Here is a 20,059-nt window from a genome sequence, read left to right on the forward strand (position 1 = left end):
ATATAATATTTTTCTTTGATATGATAGATATCATGCCATTTTCTGTTGGGTTTTATGTCGCACCAACACAGAATTGGTCAAATGGTGACATTCCAGCTTTACTGTTATCTACTGTTATTTACTGTTATTTACTGTTAGAGGACGTCTTCAAGTGTTCCTCCGTGCATTATTTCAGACACGAATGTACATCTGAGTAGAACCACGCATATTCCGTAAGCTAGCTGGAGAGCTTCCTCACATGAAAGAATTTAAAAATCCTTACGGGAGTTGGACTTAAAGCGGCGAGGGGCAAGTGGGCCTTAGACACCCTTTAGGGTTTCATGAGGAAGTTTTGTAATCAAAATCATACGGCTTTGAAATAAAGAGTGATATTATAAATGTAGAATAAACTATTTTACTTTTGTATGAAAATGTACGCTTAGTTGAATTTTTAGAGTGCCTGGCATTTGGCAAATATCACGACTAAAACTGTTACATTTGTATATGGTTTAAGTTTTAACTGGTATTTGAAAGTACATATGATTTAGCACCATTTGAATGATAATTATCTCTCTTAAAAATAAATTCTATCCATGTATAGCAGCAGCATAAATTATTGAATTATATTAAATGATATTAAACCTGCACAAAGTCCATCTCTGCAAAACTTGACTTCAAGGTTTTTGCCAGGACAAACAGCCCCATGAGGAGCCTTGTCATCATACGTGCAGTTTCTTTCACGTTGCATTCTTCCAAGGTTACATGTGGCACTGCATGCACTCCAGTTGTCCCATTCCGCCCACATTCCATCAACTTAAAGATCACAAGGTGACCGGTGTGTTACAGAATTTTAAAATAGCGCGCTGTTTTTAGCAAGCAGAAACAGTCGTTACATTCTTTATTATAAAGCCGGCTAACTACATGTATTACTTATAATAGCATATAATGATTTATATGGCATATACCAGTGATTAGCTTGACAATATAATAAACTATCAAAGCAGTGTAGGAGTACATTTGTCTCGGAGCACATATATCTTACGTAAGACCGATGCGGTCGCATTTGTCCCACATGAGACAAATGGAACCTCAATTGTCTACCCCAAAAAACTCATTTGTGTGACAAATGTGCTCCAATCTAGTTTTTTAAGGGACAAGAAAGCATATTTGTCTCATGTGTTTTTAAGGGATAAGAAAGCACATTTGTCTCATGTCATTTTTATGAATTATTTGTCACATATTTCCCCACGGTAGAAATTCTTTTTAAGAATCGAGGTTCGCCGTATTACCTCATGTCAAGTGTAATCATCAATAGGTTTGCTTATGCTTACTTTATGAAAACCTAAAGTTAATAATTATAATATCTCTAATTCAAGTATTGGCTTAACCTAAAGGCGTACACTGAAACATACAAAAGCCCGTTCACGATGGTACAATGGTCACAGCGCGATGGCACGATGGAACATTGATGAAAACGCGAGGGTGCAATGGTGAAAAAGCGATTGTACGATTGTGAAACAACGAGGGCTTGATGATGAAAACATGATGGTACTATGGTGAAAGACGATGTTACGATGGTGAAAATACGATGATACGATATGATGAAACTGCGATTGCATGATGATGAAAGCGCAATATTTTTTGTCTATCGTGACATCGCATCATCGTTATTTCACCATCGTGCCATCGTGTTTTAATCATCGTACCATCGTAACATCTCAATTTCACCTTTGTACCATTGTGCATAGCTGTTCAGGGAGACAAATTTGTTACTTATGTCCAAACAGACATATTGAATGATACAATATCGTAACTCGTTTCGCATCTCGCCGAAATCTCGCGTCTCGTTTCGCATCTCGTTCGTCGACGTGAGACAAGAAATTGATTCCAGGTCATATACCGCTAAGTAGTATTCCCTTTATAGTCTACATAAAATCACTTAAAGGCCCATTATGCCTGAGAAATGCTTTTATTTGTATTCCTTAAAGATCCTGTAACACATTTTTTTCCTGGTTTTATTTCATAAAAATGACGTTCAAATTAAGATTTGTCAATCTTGTAAGTTCAAATAAGCATTATCTATAAAGATATTACCCAATTTAACATTTTTCGTAAATAAAGGGAGGTAATTAGAAATTTATTTTCTATAAATTCCAAGTCAAATTTTCCAATAAGAAATGAATGCATGTAACTTATTGATTAAATATAATGTGCACAAATATTTCCAGTACACATTTTACATATTCTTGGATGTTTGAAAATTGTTTTATTTGCATAATTATATACATATATAACATTTTCCAAGTGTATGATACATACAGTAACAATATCAATCACAAAAAATACAGGATCTTTAAAAGCTGTTTTACTTTTGGTATACTTTTATAGCTCCAAAAAGTTACTCATTGGCTAATTACCTGAAGCATTTTTCATCTGCTGCTTTTTTGCAGTTTGAACAGTTGAAGTGATTAAGAATTTTGTATTGACGTCAATTACTATGTTTACAATTTACAATTTCACATCATTTCACATTAATCGCGAATTTCTTTGGGCTACAAGCATCTAACTACCTCAGAAATCATTATTTGAATACTAATAAATTCATACTTGCCCTATCTAAAGAAGTAAAAAATTATTCATTTCTGAAATCTCGTGACACGGGATACTTCGACATTGCTAGATCTCGTGTTACAATATCGTGCCTCGCTTCGAGTCTCATTGAAAAGTCGCGTCTCGCCCGATTCTTAGTGGCCCGATATTCCTTTTTATGGCATCACTCGGATTATTTTAGAAACTCATGCATGTTGCAAGTGCTTTTTCAATGGCGGATCTTTTTTCTACATATATTTCTGATGAAAACAAAATACGTGTGTATTGGTCTTCTTATTTTCTTCCAAAGATCATTTTAGGGCCTCCGTGGCCGAGTGATTAAAAAAAAAACAACAAAAAAACACAAGCCCATAACCGCTGTAGGTTCGACACATATACGGGGCGTCGAACTATTCATGCGAGGATTCCGGTCAGGTTCCAAATGCGGAATACATATCCGCGTGCGCATGTAATAGCTATTGCGTGCGCACGTAATAGTATCGCGTAGCCACGTAATAGGCTAATAGCTATCGTGTGCGCACGTAATTAATAAGAAAATTCTGTCCCCTTTATGCCACCGTAGATACTACCTTGTTTTGCTAAGAATATTTCTAGTGCCATAAATCATTTATAAAACTTAAAGCATTTAATATAAACGTATCACAATTAATAACGACAAGAATAGACTTGCTGCATATGTGTTTAGGTATTGGATGCTGCACTTGTAGAAATTTTCATTATGACATGCAGAACAGGGATATTCTTTAAGGAAGTTTTTGACTAACTGGAAGTCGCCTAAAACACAGAACAATGGCTGGTAGCCGGTATACAGATGGGCATAATTATTACCTTTCAAGAATTTTATGGAAAAATGTGAGGGCAAAATTTTGCTTCGAGTGTTTCCTTTTTTTATTGTGTGGGTTTGAACACAAACTGCCTTTATTTCCCAAATTTTTAGGCAAATATGAATGTTTACGAACACATCGGTCACTCTTCGTTAGACAAATGTGCTCCGAGACAAATGTGCTCCTACAAAGCAGATTGAATTCATAGTAAAATAATCATAATCGCGATGACACATTTTATTCATTTATTATAAATTTGTACGAAGTGTTATCTAAACCTGGATGGTCATCTTAGATCAACATGTTTCTTTTGAAGGGTCAATTAATTTATACATATATAAAAATGAAACACAAAAATAATAAACCCACATAAATGTTACATTTCTGGGATCTTAAAGAAAACAAGTTTATTTCTTCAAATGCACAAATATCTAAAATACATCATACCCGGGCAAAGGTTTGTGCTGCACTCCTGGGATTCAGAATTGTCACCCACACAAGTGTTTCCGTGTACGCTCGTGGGCCAATCACATTGACGATCACGCGTCTGGTTTCCTCCGCCACAAGTGGCGCTGCAGTTTGACCATTCTCCCCAGGTACCCCACACGGCATCTTCTGTACAATTAAACCGGAAGTAAAAATTAAAGTATTTCACAAACTGTTTAAGTTTTATTAGATTATTTAAAGTACATGTAGATATATGAAATTCTGTCCTATATACATATATTAGATTGTTATATAATCATATTAAAGCATTGAGTGACGACAAACATATTCAGATTACTATTGTCCAATAGGATTGCAGACCAATTAAATTTTGTACGAATTAACTAATGAATACAGGTACAAACAAGTTCTTATTAAAGCAAATTCAAAAATTATATAAATGGCTTAGCCCATGTATTGTGTCTTATGTCATATTGTTAATTAAGCCTAGTTAAACCAAAGAAATCATTTACAGTCAAACTTGTATTGCCAAATTATTAACGCTCGCATCGAGATAAGAAATTGAATGGAATATATCCACACATATTATACCTAATACATATATTGTACAGAATAGATTGAAATGTAAAGATTTTGAAGATAATTGTTGATAGATGAAAATAACATTTTAAATAAATTAACATACGTGGACACACATCCGTGTTACAGAATTTCGACTCGGAGTGGAATCCTGTACAATTTTTACCATGCTGTGTACCTGGTGGCAGATACTCGCACGTTCTATTTCTAGAAGACAAAACATTTACATTACTATCAAACTAAAAAAGTATCCATAGGACACGGGTGCCCCCACACTCCTCCGATTTGTCGATCTTATGTCTATTGGTCAATTATTTTTGGCTACATGTGAAAACTAAAAATCTTTTATACTGAAATCCACAAGAAAACCCCAAGGCGCATAAGTACACATGCTGACCAACATTCTTGTCAACTTTCAGACCTACAGGTCACATACATTTTGAGTTACGAGCAACACAAGTTGAATATTGTAAATTTTTACTAAGTCAAGGGCAACAACAACTCTAAAATATTGAAAATATCCAGACGAAAATACCCAGGTGCACAACTACACATGCTGAGCAACATTCCTTGAGGTTTCACGACTCTAGGTCAAATACTTTTTAGTTACGTGAGACACAAGTTGAAAATTGTAAATTTTTACTAATTCAAGGGCAATAACTCTAAAAATACAAAATATATCCACACAAAGATACTCAAGTGCACAACTTCACATGCTGAGCAACATTCCTGTAAGGTTTCATGACTCTAGGTGAAATATTTTTTGAGTTACGTGCGACACAAGTTGAAAATTGCAAATTTTTATTAAGTCAAGGGCAATAACTATAAAAATACTAAAAATATCCACATGAAAATACACAGGTGCACAACTATACATGCTGAGCAACATTCCTATAAGGTTTCATGACTGTAGGTCAATTACTTTTTGAGCTACCTGCGACACAAAAAGTGAAGGGGCGAACGGACGGATAAGGGTAAATCTAAATCCCCCCCCCCCTATAGTAGTGGCACAATAAAAAAAATAAGTGCAGAGACTTTGAAAACAAATAACCAAACTAATCATATTGGACATTTAATATTTATCAAATGGGACAGAATTTTATTGGTTTCTGGGAAACCCTACAGACTGAATAGCCAGAAGTTAGATAAAAAGTAAATGTTCATTAACATCTGATAAATAAACAAACATTGTAATCATGTGCCACATGTATGCGACTTTATATTTATTTTTTGGATTGGTTTAACGTTGCTCCAACACTATAAAGGTCACATGGTGATATTTCGGCTTTTCCTGGTACAGGAAGACATCAGGTGCCCTTCCGTACATTTATTTCAGGCACGAACTGGCACATGAGTAGAACCACCGATGTTCCGTAAGCTAGCTTGATAGCTTCATTACATGAATCATTACATAATCTTAATTCCATTTCACGATTCGAACCCACAGCGGTGAGGGAAAAGTGGTTTGAAGTCTACGACCTTAACCAATAGTGCGAACTATTTCAAAGCATTTAATCACATATAATCACATACAAGGATTTATGAAAAATAAGTATTTGAGCCGCGTCATGACAAAACCAACATAATGGGTTTGCGACCGATATGGATCCAGACCAGCCTGCGCATCCGCGCAGTCTAATCAAGATCCATACTGTTCGCTATCAGTATTTCTACTTGTTACAGGGTTTGTAAGCGAACAGTATGGATCCTGATCAGACTGTACGGATGCGCAGGCTGGTCTGGATCACTGCTGGTCGCAAACCCATTATGTTGGTTTTGTCGTGACGCGGCTCATTATCAAACCTAGTAGAAACGCCATATCCACATGTTTTAGAACATGCTGTGAAGTTACCCCATTCAGTCCACGTGCCATCAACTGTAATAAGAAAAACAAGTTAAACATGAACTACATATAATATAACTGGGTGTATCTGTTATGTAATGAAAGTTGTAATTTTGCGGACAATGAAAATGATTATCATAATTATCTAAATTGTTAAAAGCATGCAATACAAATCATAAACCTTTTTTTGGAAAACTTCTTTCTTTGTTGTTGCTGTAATTCTTTTTCGTTATTTCAACTTATTTGAGATATCTATATTGTGATCGTGTGTCGGTGGAAGATATATTGTTTACATTTGATTGAGAGATGAGGAGTCTGATTAAAAGTTCCTGAATCTAATATTTTAAAAAGTAATCAAAATGTTTCAAAGAAAGAATATACCTATGAGTAAATGGTATACAAAATTGATATACAGAGTAATCGTAACACCTACAAATGATATTGTCATGGGCAAACTTATGGCCACATTTCATGGGAAGAATTTCTTGCGGACGGTAATTCTGCAGACGTTTCTGAGTGTAAACAACGTAAAGGTTTAATCTAATAATTGTCTCTTTCAGCAAATCTTATTTCATAAAGAATAAAGCAAAAATAAGAAACATTTTTGTTACCAGGACAGGTGTTATTGTTGCATGTTTGTGTATCAACGTCACTCCCGGTACAGTTGTTTCCATATGGTGCTGGATTTGCGCTGTCTATTTTGTAAGTACAATTTCTGTATCTTGACTGAGAACCACTGCCACATGTGACTGGACATGTTTCCCATGATTCCCAGTTTGACCATACTCCGTCAACTATACACAACCAAAATATAATAAATATAATGTAATAAAATTCTAGCTTTTGTATCATTTTCTTTTCCTTGATAAATAAAAGTTATATAATATGTTGACTTGATGCGCCGTGTTGTATAAGTAAACGTTTTAAAACATGAACAAAATTAAGACATTAATGGACAATTAGATATAAAAGATATATGTGTAGACAATTCAGGAGACTTACATGAAAAAATATGAATATTGTTTAGTGTGTTAAATGATTTATTACCTGGGCACAATTCTGTGCCACATGTGTTTTGTTCTGACTTCGCCCCACTACAGTTTTGGCCATGTGTCACGCCATTTGGAAACACACATTTACGGGTATGAAACTTGACACCGCCACCACAAGAGTGCGAGCAAATTGTCCATGCAGACCAATCACTGAATTTTCCGTCCACTAGAATCATAATAACTTAAAATTTTCAGGAACGTATATAGTTCTAAATAAAAAGTTTCTGGTCTTAGCTTATCGTCGGTTAGCCACGGCATACTACATTATCTACCATGGGTTATTTAACTGACCAAACATCGTTAGTATGATACCCAATAACCAATAAAATGACGGATTCAAAATGGCTGCGTCCAGGCGCAATGCTTGTTAAACAAAACAAGATGGCAATGAGGTCATACTACTTAAAGGCCTTTAAGTTTATTTGTTTGGGTTAAATTGCGTCACACCGACACAGTATACGTCATATGGCGAGGTTCCAGCTATTCTGATGGAGGGAAACCACAGGTGCCCTACAGTGTATTATCTCAGGCACTAACGTACACCTGAGTATAACCACCGACGTTCCATTAGCTAGCTGGACAGCTCACTCACATGAAAGAATCCAAAGTTCATGTCAGGATTCGAACACAAAGCGATGAGAAGAAAGTGGTTTAAAATCAACGACCTTAACCCCTGGCCACGCAACTTTATAGACTTATACTTTTTGTGAAGTTTATCATATTTTGTTCATGAATCAGCAGTTATGCCTGATAATTTGTTGCAATATTTATTAGTTACCTGGGCACGATTGTGGGTTACATTCAGCGATTTCCTGTTCCGGGCCGACCGTACAGTTATCACCATGTGGAGTATCAGGCGGGAACTGGCACGTTCGGTCTCGGACTTTGTGTCCACCGCCACATGATTTGTCACAGCTATGCCATGCGTTCCAGTCTCCCCACTGTCCATCAACTAAAGGTAGACAATTCATGATCTAGCTTTAAATCAGTTTAGAAACATATTTCACTCCAATGTTAGATCACAATACACCGTTCTCGCCTTGACAGTTATTGAATCCCTATATTTATAATATTTTTGTCATGTGACACACTCCACACATGGCGATGGTTCGCTTCCGTAATCGTCTAATTCCAAAGAACGAATCAAATATTATATTCAAATGAAGCATTATAATAAATCTGTTATAATAAGTATGTTTTGACTGGGTGTCATAACTATTTCAACTTATATTTGTACTATGTAAAACATATATTATACTTGATAAGAAAATACAAACATTTTATTAATCTATGCTCATTCAAACGTTGCTAATGTTTTATTAATACATGTAATAGAAATTTATTTGTTATTTTTATTGATATTTTTTAAGAATATATCTGCCTTCTTGTCTCCAAATGGTAAAAAACTTAATGTTATATATTTATATATAGTTCAATATTAATTTCAAAATACATTTATTTTCTAATGAAAAAAATAAAACACAACAACACCAACAAACAAACAAATATATGTCTTGTTATACCTGGACAAGGTTCTGTATTACAATCGTCGGTATCTGTTGAGTTACCAAAGCACTTTGATCCATGAGGCGCATTGTCGTCAAACAGACAGGTTCGGTTTCGATCCTTTGTCCCTCCACTGCATGATACCGAGCATTCGGTGAAGTTACTCCACGTTGACCAGTGCCCATTAACTATCAATACATAAATCCTTACCCAATAAAGTAGTCTATTAATCAACAAGACTCAGATGATATTCGCAGATTACAACAGCACCACCTTCCTGCCAGCCTCTGCGTCAATAAGATCTGATTTGCTATAAAAACCTCTGCTAAATCTTCCAAATTTTATCGGCAGTTAGGTGCATGCTTTAAAACATGCTAAAGGTAAATGAACGACAATATTTGTAGTAAACAAGAATACCATTTCTGTACATTAATGTTTGCATGATCATTCTAAAACGTTTATAATTACTGTATAACAGATTTTTAACCGAGTATACATATTTCTATCTATATTAAACATTATCGGTGCACAATTATTAGTACGTTCTCTAAATATATTACAAAAACAACTTTTATAGAAATATCCTTTCTCTAATTTTATAAATATTGCAACGCTTTACGACAGATATTAATTAGATTTCTTAACTAAAAGTAAATTATGTACTTGGACAATTTTCTTCATTGCAAGATCTCATGGCATACAGATCACCGGCACAATCTTGACCTTTGGGAGCACTGCTGTCAAAATCACATGTTCTGTTATGTGATTGTGTTCCATTCTCGCAAGATTTCGAGCATTCCGTCCAAGCTGTCCATTCAGAAAATTTGCCATCAACTGTATATGTAAAATATTAGACCTATATTACTTATTACTTGGCTTATTTACTCGGTATTATAATGTAAACAGTCGTTCTTATCAGAGTCATAAAAATTGAGACATTTGTCTCATTGAAACATGAATGAGAAAAGGTGAGTTAGGAAGATAATGTCTTGATTAACTTGATTAAATCTTACATATAATGGATGCAATATTTATTTATACAATGAAAGCTTAGTACGTGTAAAACATATTAGATATGTTTCCCTGTATTATGGTCTAGAGAAAAAATATTTTACTTTGATACTAAACTCTACAGTATAAAATCAAACTAAGCATAAATGTACCAGGGCATTTATCTGTACCACACACCTCCGTGTCAAGGTCAGAACCAGTGCAATTATTTCCTTGTGGAGACCCAAGTGGCCTATATTCACATTTTCTCGTGCGAAACTGAGTTCCATTTCCACATGACACCGTGCAATCTGTGAAATTACTCCATTCTGACCACACTCCGTCAACTATATATAAAATGAAAATTTAAAACAGTTAGTTAATAATAATATACTGTATGTACCAGTTTTATATTCATTTGTTATCAATTGTTATTTTACATTAATGCCCACCTGTTTTATAACACCCCTCAGTGTAATATTTATATTACTGTTATGCAACGTTTTCCTGAAGCATGTTTCTTTTATTCTCAGTTCTTGAATGTATAACTCGACAAACCTGGGCAACTTTCTGAACTACATGCTTGAGATTCGCTAAGATTTCCGGTGCAGTTCAGGCCAGGTGGAGCATTGTCATCAAATATACATGCGCGTTGTCTGCTTTGACTTCCGCCTCCACAAGTTGCACTGCATACCGACCATGATCCCCATGAATCAAGCTTGCCATCAACTGTAACATCAGATGTTTCCTTTAAATCATCTTAAACTTTTGTTTTCATCTAATATCAAAAAAGGAAAAGTCCATGAATGGAAGTCAGATAAATACATTCGTTCATTTTTATTATATACTTTTCGTTTTAAAGGTATCATTCAGTATTATGCACCGTTTTCAATCGGAACAGCTCAGCGGTTATTTTTCATCCGAAAAGTTTCAATTGACCGTTGACACCAATTACCATTGAGTAACATTTAAATGACGGCGACCAAGGACGACAAGACACTTTTCTCACTTCCCCTCTGAGCGACGTGTTCGTCGCTGAGAAGATACAGGGCATCGGCAGATTTGAAGACTTCGGATGGCGCAAAAGATCAGAATTTGTACTGCAGACCAGCTGCCGGTGCCCTGACTTATGTCGAGAGGATTAGCCCAACAAAGAAGTCTAAGACGACGAGAATGATGTGCTTAGGTACGCCAGCCCCTAGCACGGTTAGACGGCTTAAACGGCAGGTCTTTTGCTGGCACCAACAGTCCTTTTAAGGGCTACCCTTTCATATTGTCTCAGGTTATTGTAAATTTAGGTTCTCATTGACCGCCGTGCAGTGACCTACTTTTGGCTTTGGCTTATACTCCGTGAAAATTGCATGGAGGTAAATTATCACCACTTTGTGCTTCAAAATTAACTCTTTAAGGGCATGAATGGTGACATGTCCGGGGACCGAACTCGACAACGAAAGCTGCATTTTGTGCCCTTACGGGCGAATGACCTTCATTACTTCATTAAGCATAGACTACACACACAAATACCACGAGACACTGACATTTTTACTGATATGTTTAGAAATCTTTATATGTTTTAAATTTATTATTTATTTGAATTTCTTGTCATCGAGGGCGGGCCTTTAATCGTCTTCCTCATATTTTGATGCGGCCGCTCTTTGGACGAAACTTTCTAAGGCTAAAACGTCCTCCATGTTTTGCGGTACTTTTTTGCTTAAACTATTTTTACAGTGGGTGTTTCCTATTGCTCTAATATATAAATTAATATCAACAAATATTGACAAAGAATAATTATGTCAGTTTTTGTGACACATGTATAGTTTATAAAATACTGTTGGTATTAAATAATATCCAGTATAGAATTGTCCGTTAAGACCTAATTGCGATTTTTGTAAAATCTATGCCGGGTCAGTGTTAAAATATTGTTTGAATAAAATAATGATAAAAAAACAAATTGTAAAAATGTTATTCAATAAAGGTGATCGGAATCTATTGTAAATGTTTCACAGTATTTCCCTACAGAAATTATGCAATAATTCATATGAAGACAACTTACTTGGACACAAGTCCGTGTTACAAACATCAGTCTCCGACACTGCACCTAAACAATTATTGCCTTGAGGTACCCCATCCGGAAAGTCACATGACCTGTTTCTTAATTTAGTTCCATTACCACATGTTAACGTGCATTCTGTCCAATCTGACCACACGCTCCATGTACCGTCAACTTTAAATAGCCACCATAATATGATTTGTACAGTTTTTATAAAAAATAAATTTTCCAATTGATTAAATACCTGCGAAAATATCACAAAGCTTGATGATGTAGTTATTTTATATTGATGAACAATAAAAATCATGTTAAATTTAAAAATCAGATAAAATATTAAAGAAAAGAAATACTTACAATATAAATTGTGCATAACACACAAAGTAAATTGTTCTATTTTCCTTGCCCTTATTTAATGTTAATTAATTATTCTAGACACTTTGTTTCTCGCTTTCGAGAAACAGATATATTTATTTTATTCGTAATAAATTTTAGAATTAATTTGTAAATAGAGAGAGACAAAGAATCATAACAAATAATATTTTTGTCTGGTCACAAGTCAAGTAATTTATCTGAATACCTGGACAAGGCCCGGCATTGCATGTTTCGATATCAGAGTAGTTCCCCGTACAGTTGTTACCATGTGGTGTATCAGGAAGGAATAAGCATTCTCGGTCACGTGTGTGAGTTCCATTTTCACACGACATCGAACATCTAGACCAACTGGCCCACGGTGCCCAATGACCGTCAACTAGTGTCATAAGTGCACATATTAATTCATAGAAGAAATTGATATTGGTGCATAACTCAAAATTACTTAAGATTCGTGAGTTGTTACATATCTTATAGTGTGTTTTCAGTATGTCTCGTGTCAGATCAAAACACCAAAACAACGCAAATAGAAAAAAAAACAACAGCAAATCACATCACCACAAAAGCAAAACACCACAACATCACAACAATCTAACAACACCTTTACGTTTAACACACAATCGAAAAGAACATATGAGGAGTTTGGTAAACTTCGATTGTATCACTGATGTCGGATTTATTCCACTATTAAAATAACACCTTGTAAAGTGACTAATAACTAAGAAACATTATTGCAATGAAAATATTCCTCTCCATAATTGTTTCACAGATATTATGTTCCTCTATAAGTCATCACTACAAATCATATCCCGTTATAAAATAAACATTCGAGCCGTGTCGTGACAAAACCAACATAATTGGTCCAGGATCCATTCTGTTCGCTTACCAACCCTATTACAAGTACAGAAACTGATAGCGAACAGCATGGATCCTGATCAGAATGCGCGAATGCGCAGGCTGGTCTGTATCCATGCTTGTCGCAAACCCATTATGTTGGTTTTGTCGTGACGCGGCTCAAATTTTGTTAGACATCTAAAGCAGGATGTGCTACTGGAAACAGTTATTATAAGACACTCAAAAGTTGTAAATGACATTACAATTTTTATATGATGACTTTACTTTGGACAAGTAAATAGTATTGGAAGATTTAGCTTAAGTTAAAATGCAAAATAAACACTTTTATCACAAAAATTAAATTTCTAAATATATATGTTTTCACTAAAATATATACATGTTTTCTGATAGGGAAGTATGAATGATAAATTACAGTACCTGGACATTTGTTAGAGTTACAAGCACGTCCCTCGTTTCTCTGTCCCGCACATTTGGCACCACGTGGAGCTGACCTTTATAAGACAACACAAAACGTTTTTGCTTAACTACAATACATTACAATTTTGATGATGTAACTTCTGCTGTAATTAAATCTTTTGATTTTTTAAATAATGAACCCTCCTGACGACAAAGTTAAGTAGTTGACAGTCGAGCCACTTTACACTGCTCTTTAAGGTGACAACAGACACTTTCCGTGGTAATCACATAAATGTCATTTAAACCAACTTATTTTAGTAATAATTGTTATTTATTTAATCTTTGTGCATTAAATGTCGTTGATCATCATAAAAAATAACATATTTGAAAAAAATGTCTTTGTAAATGATTGATTTTTAATAAAAATCCTAAAATTTTAAATCGTCATATCAAAGTCATTTTTTATTTTTTTGTCATCAAACTTTTGGAAAATAAACATACTTATCTGGGGAACCGTGTTTCAAATTTTGTCTATCTTTTCTAAAAAAAATATTACGTAACGTCAAACATTTTATGCGACTTTTTTCACCATACATATTACGTAATTAAAGATAATTAAGTCGCTGATTGAGCAAACAAAAATCCCTGACACGGTTCCCTCCGTAAATGAATTCCCTTTCATGTGCTTTAAACCGCATGTTAATTGCTTGATTATTAAAAAAGTTATGCCGATTCAAAGTTAGTCCGATCCGCATCAAACGAAGTGTCATAAATTGGCTGTTCTCTCTCGGACCCCTACGTTTCACGCTAAATAATAACATAATACACAAATATCGCACCAGAATGGGTCACAAGTTGCGGTAACATACACTAACAACATTTTATGACCCAGTGACATCTGACCAATTAAAAAGTTGCTGATTAATATCAGTTTATAACAGAAATTTCTTCACATCTTAACGTGATTTACCGTTAGTCTGGTATCGGTTGCACATGTCACGTGACTTTCGGTAAAATTTGAGGCACTCGGTGGGGGGGAAATGGGACGTATTTGTGCACCGCTAGCGGGGTATTTAATTGTTTCACATTTGAAGTTTATTATTATTATCATCAGCATTATTATTATATTATACCAGTGTCACTCTATCTGTGTACTCGTGTATGAAATTCCGTTAAAATATAAATTAAAATAACAAAAAAACCGAGCTTCTGACAGTATTTTAAAGTCCATGGTAGATGTACAAATAAGAACGGGATTTAATATATGTTTTCCTCCAAATTGATATAAATGCTTCACATATTTTAATAGAAATAAAAGGTATCACTCGATCATTATGATCTGACCTTCTTGACTTCTATTATCATGAAAATCATCTATGCACGGCATAGAGATCCAGTTTCTACTTGGATATACAATAAATTCCAAACTTTCTCCCAGGTTTATTAGTACTGTGTTCGATTTACTAGCGAACAATTTATTCAAAGCATTCACTGATAATTTATTTTATTATCTTTTTTTATTGATTCATAGAGAAATAATCATCCTTAGACAACCTAAAATGGTTTAGAAATTTGTCAGGGAGACCTTACCACAAGTCATATAGGCGTTCACATAAAAAAATGTTGTCTGTTTTTGTTTTGTTTTACTTGACATTGTTAGAAAACGAGGTTGAATGTAAAGGCAAGCCCTTGAATCCGTACAAAAATCCATAAAACTCAATGTAATATCTATCAGATTAACGGGACAGACAAATTATTTTCACACATTTTATGGATATTTTAGCAAAGTATTTTTAATCAACCCCGTGGTCGTGCGATTTGTCGCTATGCTTAATTATTTATGTTTCATACCATTATGTTACGTACATATGGCCGACAATTTTCTTTAATATTTTTAAAAAAGGCTAAATAAAAGGTAGACGATATTCATAAAAGATGTACGGTATTTGTACGGATACATGAATTACGTGTTAGTATGGACCAGTATGGACCGGTAAATTCACGGCATATATGGAACTCCCGACCTTCCCTCATTGATGCCTCAAACAGGGGGCGGAGCGTTATCGGATAATTGACAGGTTACGTTGATAGCAGAATAAAAATAGTACAAGGTCGTTTTTTAAAACGTTTAAAAAACACATTTTTTGGACTAACTTGCTTCCAAAATTTTAAAATCACGGAATGTGTTCAGAAAAGGTTTGATAAAATATACTAAGCAAAAAATCTCATTTTAGGTATTTTCAGTGATAATTGACTCCGTTGTCACCTTTTAATGTAGCTGCATACTTTTAGCATTTACATTTAGTAATTTTAAAAGCAATTGAAACCAAACATAGATCTTTAACCTGTCGTATTATAATTATCAGATTAATGGATACAGTAAGAATTTCAGCACCACATTTTTGTTAACAAAAAAAGCACATTGCAATATTTGTGGTTAAATCTATTGTTAATCAAATAGAGCAGGGATCTATCAATAAACAATGCAGTGAATAGTTTAAAGTATTGTCAGACTAGTATTTTACACATATTATTGTGAAAATCGTGCTGGATGTTTTAGGTCGCCGTCGTTCCTGTAACATGTATACTCTACCAGTCACTCATTCTTATCTTACGCGTAATCATTTTCAGGCAATGATTAATATACAATGTAAATATTACTTATTCCCTCTATAACATATTACAAACATAATTATGTTTACATATCTGTCTAAAAAGCAAACATTCACATTGAATAACTTGACCGGTAATATACCATTCCCACCTGTCATACTTGCACTTCCGCCTTCTATTCTGAGTGCCTCCATCACATGTTACAGAACAAGCGCCCCATGATCCCCAGTTTGCCCAGATACCGTCCACTACAATAACAAACTTCATGTACAAGTTAGTTAAATGTACTTTCCTTGATTACGATAAAAATGCACTCTTAAGTATGTATTTATTTTTGTCATATATAGTTGGTTGTTTAGTTTTGAAGAACAAGCATGCGGTCCGGGTGTCCCTACCATACTGGCAGGGCGGACAGCTATAGAATGCATCTGTATTTCGACCTTTCTTATTTTTTTAATTTATTTAATTTGCGCAGAGACATAGATAACATGTATATATTATTCAGTTTAAAAAAATCTTTAACAAGTTTATAAAGCATGCAGTATTAACATTTTTTTTATAGAAAAGTATGTTATAATAATAAAAAATAAAATTTTTATTTTAAAACCCGGAAAAAAATTTTCAGAACAAGGGTTTTGTTTTGGGCTAAAATTCCCCAGGGACAGTTTTTTACCAATCGGGGCGATTGGGGGATTTCACCCTGTACGGTTTCGAGCCTGGGTGCCGCCACCACATGTGACCGGACATGGGGTCCATGTTGACCATTCTGTCAGGTTTCCATCCACTAACAATAATATGACAAATTCATCGTTAAATAGTATGATGACGTTAAATGTTCATCTATTTCGTTTTAATATTTTAACACGGGAGCAGCTATCTGTGCCTAGAATAAACAAACGTACAGCTACTATGTTAATAAAATTGAATATATTTCTATAAAAATTGAAACAAGTCATGTTATTGTTTATAAATATTTCAGCGATAAATTTTGGTAGAATTGAACGTGCATAGTGATAAATTGGAATATAGCACATGTCTTCCATTTGAAACAATATTTTGGACTATAGCATTTTTTATTCTATGATTGTTTACCTGGACAATAATCTGTTCTACATGACTGACTCTCGTGCGTATCGCCCGTGCAATTGGCACCATGAGGTGAACCTTTTTTAAACGAGCATACTCTGGTTCGTTCTTGTGTACCTCCTCCACAGGATACGGAACATGTGTGCCAGGCACCCCAGTCCGACCACACCCCGTCCACTAACAATAGTATAAAATGTTCATAAAGCATATCTTGCATATTTCAATTTTTGGCATCTATAGTTTTTTGTAATTTACAATTAATTGTCAAATTTTATACAATACATAATTTATTTATTTGATATTACATGTAAAAAAGTCAATCAGTTATCTGAGACGTCGGCACCGGTCAAATATCATCACAGCTATACACCACACAATCCTTACGTTAATGAACATGTTGTTTCTTGTTAAACTTACCTGGACATTCACCGGCCCAGCAAGTGCCCTCCTCTTTTGAGTCCCCAACACAGTCAGCGCCGTGATCATACCTGAAAAAATTAATAACAAAAAGATTTGTTTCACTATAACAAAATGAAGCATTATATGTGATATAAAAAATAACTTGTGATCAGTATTTTTAATTAACATTGTTACATTTACTTTGAATAAGAATAACAAACAGTGAAGCTTACCTATTATTTAAAATCACCCCAAATCCTTGTCCGGGCTATGAGTTTCCCTTGGCCCCCACGTGGCCGAAACTCTTTCTTTAGACGGGCCCCCAAATTTTTACCACTGGGCCCCCACTTTTAAAATTTCAAATTTAATAAAAAAAAATACACCCCAAATGTATTTATTTTCATGTTTTTGTTAAATGTCATGACACAATTACGGTATATTACTGAAGCATTTTTTGCTCTGTTTAAGATGATAAATACACGTATTTGGAAACTGTTGTGCATTCTGGTACAGTTGTGCTGGAGACAATTATATTCACTGACGTCCACCTTCTATATAATCTCTAGTTTACACTTGGAAAAGTAACAAACTACAGGTTAATTTATTGATGCAAGTGCTAAACGTTATGGTAACAGAGACAAAGATAACATGTTATCTATGTCTCTGCTTCATCCTAGCAAACAATTTAACAAGGTACACATCTGAATGAATGTATGTTTGTGTACGCTACAAGCCCTAGCTTGACAAGGCTGCAACATTTTAATAGAATTATATTTGAATTCGCGGCATACAAATAAGAATACTTGTTTCGTAATCAAATAGAATAAGACGAATAAAAGGCATTACCTGGACAGTGCTGGTCGTTACACACTTGTGTCGTCACATTAGATCCTGGGCAATATTTACCATGGAGGCTAACGTCTGGGTAAGTACAGTTCCGAGAATGAGTTCTTCTTCCCCCGCCACACGTGGCCGTGCAGTCACTCCATGGACCGAACGCCGACCAATGACCATCCACTAATTATCATTTAAATAAATTGTCATAGTCATTATCTGGTCTGGTGTATAAATAATTTAATTCCGAGTAGAAAAATACATTTAGTACTTCACTCATAATTGTGCGTAACAATAAAATTGAGCCGCGTCACGACAAATCCAACATTCTGGGTTTGCGAGCAGCCTGTATTCAAACCGGCCTGCGCGTCCGCACAGTCTGATCAGGATCCATGTTGTTCGCTTACAAACCCTATAACAAGTAGAAAAAGTGATAGCGAACAGCATGGATCCTGATCAGACTGCGCGGATGCGCAGGCTGGTCTGGATCCATGCAGCTCGCAAACCCATTATGTTGGTTTTGTCATGGCACGGCTCACATATAAAGTGTACCATTGTTGATAAACTACAAATTCAAATAGAATGTCAAGTTAACCCAACTTTTTAAAAACGATCTTGTAGCTTTCATACACAATAAAACTTTAACATATACGGTAATCAGGGGACACATACATTATTTCATAATAGAAAAAAATATGTCAAACATTTTTTTAAATTACCTGGTGCTTCTGTAGTTGTTGTTGTTGCAATAGCTGTAATACAATACATAATTTATATACCACAATTATTATTATTATTGTAATTATTATTATTAACAATATGCTAATTAGGACATAAAAAGATAAAAACTGAATTACTTTGTTAACATAAATTTCTTTTCAATTATGATACAGTGTTTTAACGTTGTCTATCACACTATAGGTCTCTGTATGCCTTATGGATATTCTGCTTAAAAATTATATTTGTTTTTATTTTTACTATTTGATTCGCTAAATCTACTCTATATATAAATATTTCAGCACTGGACAGTGTTCAATGCGGTATATAATATACATTATCTAATATTTTTACTTGGACACGGGCTATCGCCACAGATCTCATCGTCTCGAAGTGCGCCTGTGCAGTTAGCACCATGAGGAACATGAAGCTTAAAGTAACATTGTCGTGTCCTGAACCTTGTACCTCCACCACAAGAGCTCGAACAAAATCCCCAGTTTGCCCATTCTGTCAACTTTCCATCCACTGAAAACAATACATGAAAACGACCCGATAATTTTAAAAGACGTTGCTCAGAGTGTTTATATATTTAAAGAACGATGATACAAACAAAAAGACGTGGAAACCTTTAGTAGAACACATTTTAAAATAAGAACATAACATTCCATCATAATTTGATACATTCTATTCATTATTACTGGTTTTATATCAGTTATTACAACGTGTTTCTCTGTTGCTTTTCTTTTAACATGCTACGTATTTTTGTTATTGTTATCTGCAACATTCAACTCAAATCATTCAATTCTCTCAAGATTCTTAATAAAGTGAATTGGTCTACAATCGGCACATTTTCCTGTCCATGAGTATTTCAATTACAGATGAAAAATTTGGTTTTAAAAATTTTCTTTTG

At 34.6% G+C, this 20,059-nt stretch overlaps 1 protein-coding gene across 1 annotated transcript in view; it reads right to left on the minus strand.

Annotated features, from left to right (window-relative positions):
* LOC132737999 (SCO-spondin-like) overlaps nucleotides 1-19,674 on the minus strand; it is a gene marked incomplete at its 5' end in the record, with an annotated part of 31,421 nt that extends 11,747 nt beyond the window's left edge. Inside the window, 22 exon segments of the mRNA XM_060725413.1 lie at nucleotides 622-792; nucleotides 3,861-4,028; nucleotides 4,546-4,646; nucleotides 6,243-6,315; nucleotides 6,894-7,076; nucleotides 7,330-7,500; nucleotides 8,113-8,286; nucleotides 8,858-9,028; nucleotides 9,504-9,674; nucleotides 10,004-10,177; nucleotides 10,389-10,559; nucleotides 11,884-12,054; nucleotides 12,458-12,628; nucleotides 13,522-13,595; nucleotides 16,265-16,405; nucleotides 16,813-16,897; nucleotides 17,206-17,376; nucleotides 17,617-17,687; nucleotides 18,032-18,116; nucleotides 18,445-18,615; nucleotides 19,152-19,184; nucleotides 19,504-19,674. Coding sequence (XP_060581396.1) covers nucleotides 622-792; nucleotides 3,861-4,028; nucleotides 4,546-4,646; nucleotides 6,243-6,315; nucleotides 6,894-7,076; nucleotides 7,330-7,500; nucleotides 8,113-8,286; nucleotides 8,858-9,028; nucleotides 9,504-9,674; nucleotides 10,004-10,177; nucleotides 10,389-10,559; nucleotides 11,884-12,054; nucleotides 12,458-12,628; nucleotides 13,522-13,595; nucleotides 16,265-16,405; nucleotides 16,813-16,897; nucleotides 17,206-17,376; nucleotides 17,617-17,687; nucleotides 18,032-18,116; nucleotides 18,445-18,615; nucleotides 19,152-19,184; nucleotides 19,504-19,674 — 3,072 coding nt within the window.
* Nucleotides 19,675-20,059: the final 385 nt, after the last annotated feature.

This window comes from Ruditapes philippinarum, unplaced genomic scaffold (genome assembly GCF_026571515.1).
Source record: "Ruditapes philippinarum isolate M1 unplaced genomic scaffold, ASM2657151v2 ctg3523_1_1_1_1, whole genome shotgun sequence".
In the NCBI taxonomy this organism is placed as follows: Eukaryota; Metazoa; Mollusca; class Bivalvia; order Venerida; family Veneridae; genus Ruditapes; species Ruditapes philippinarum.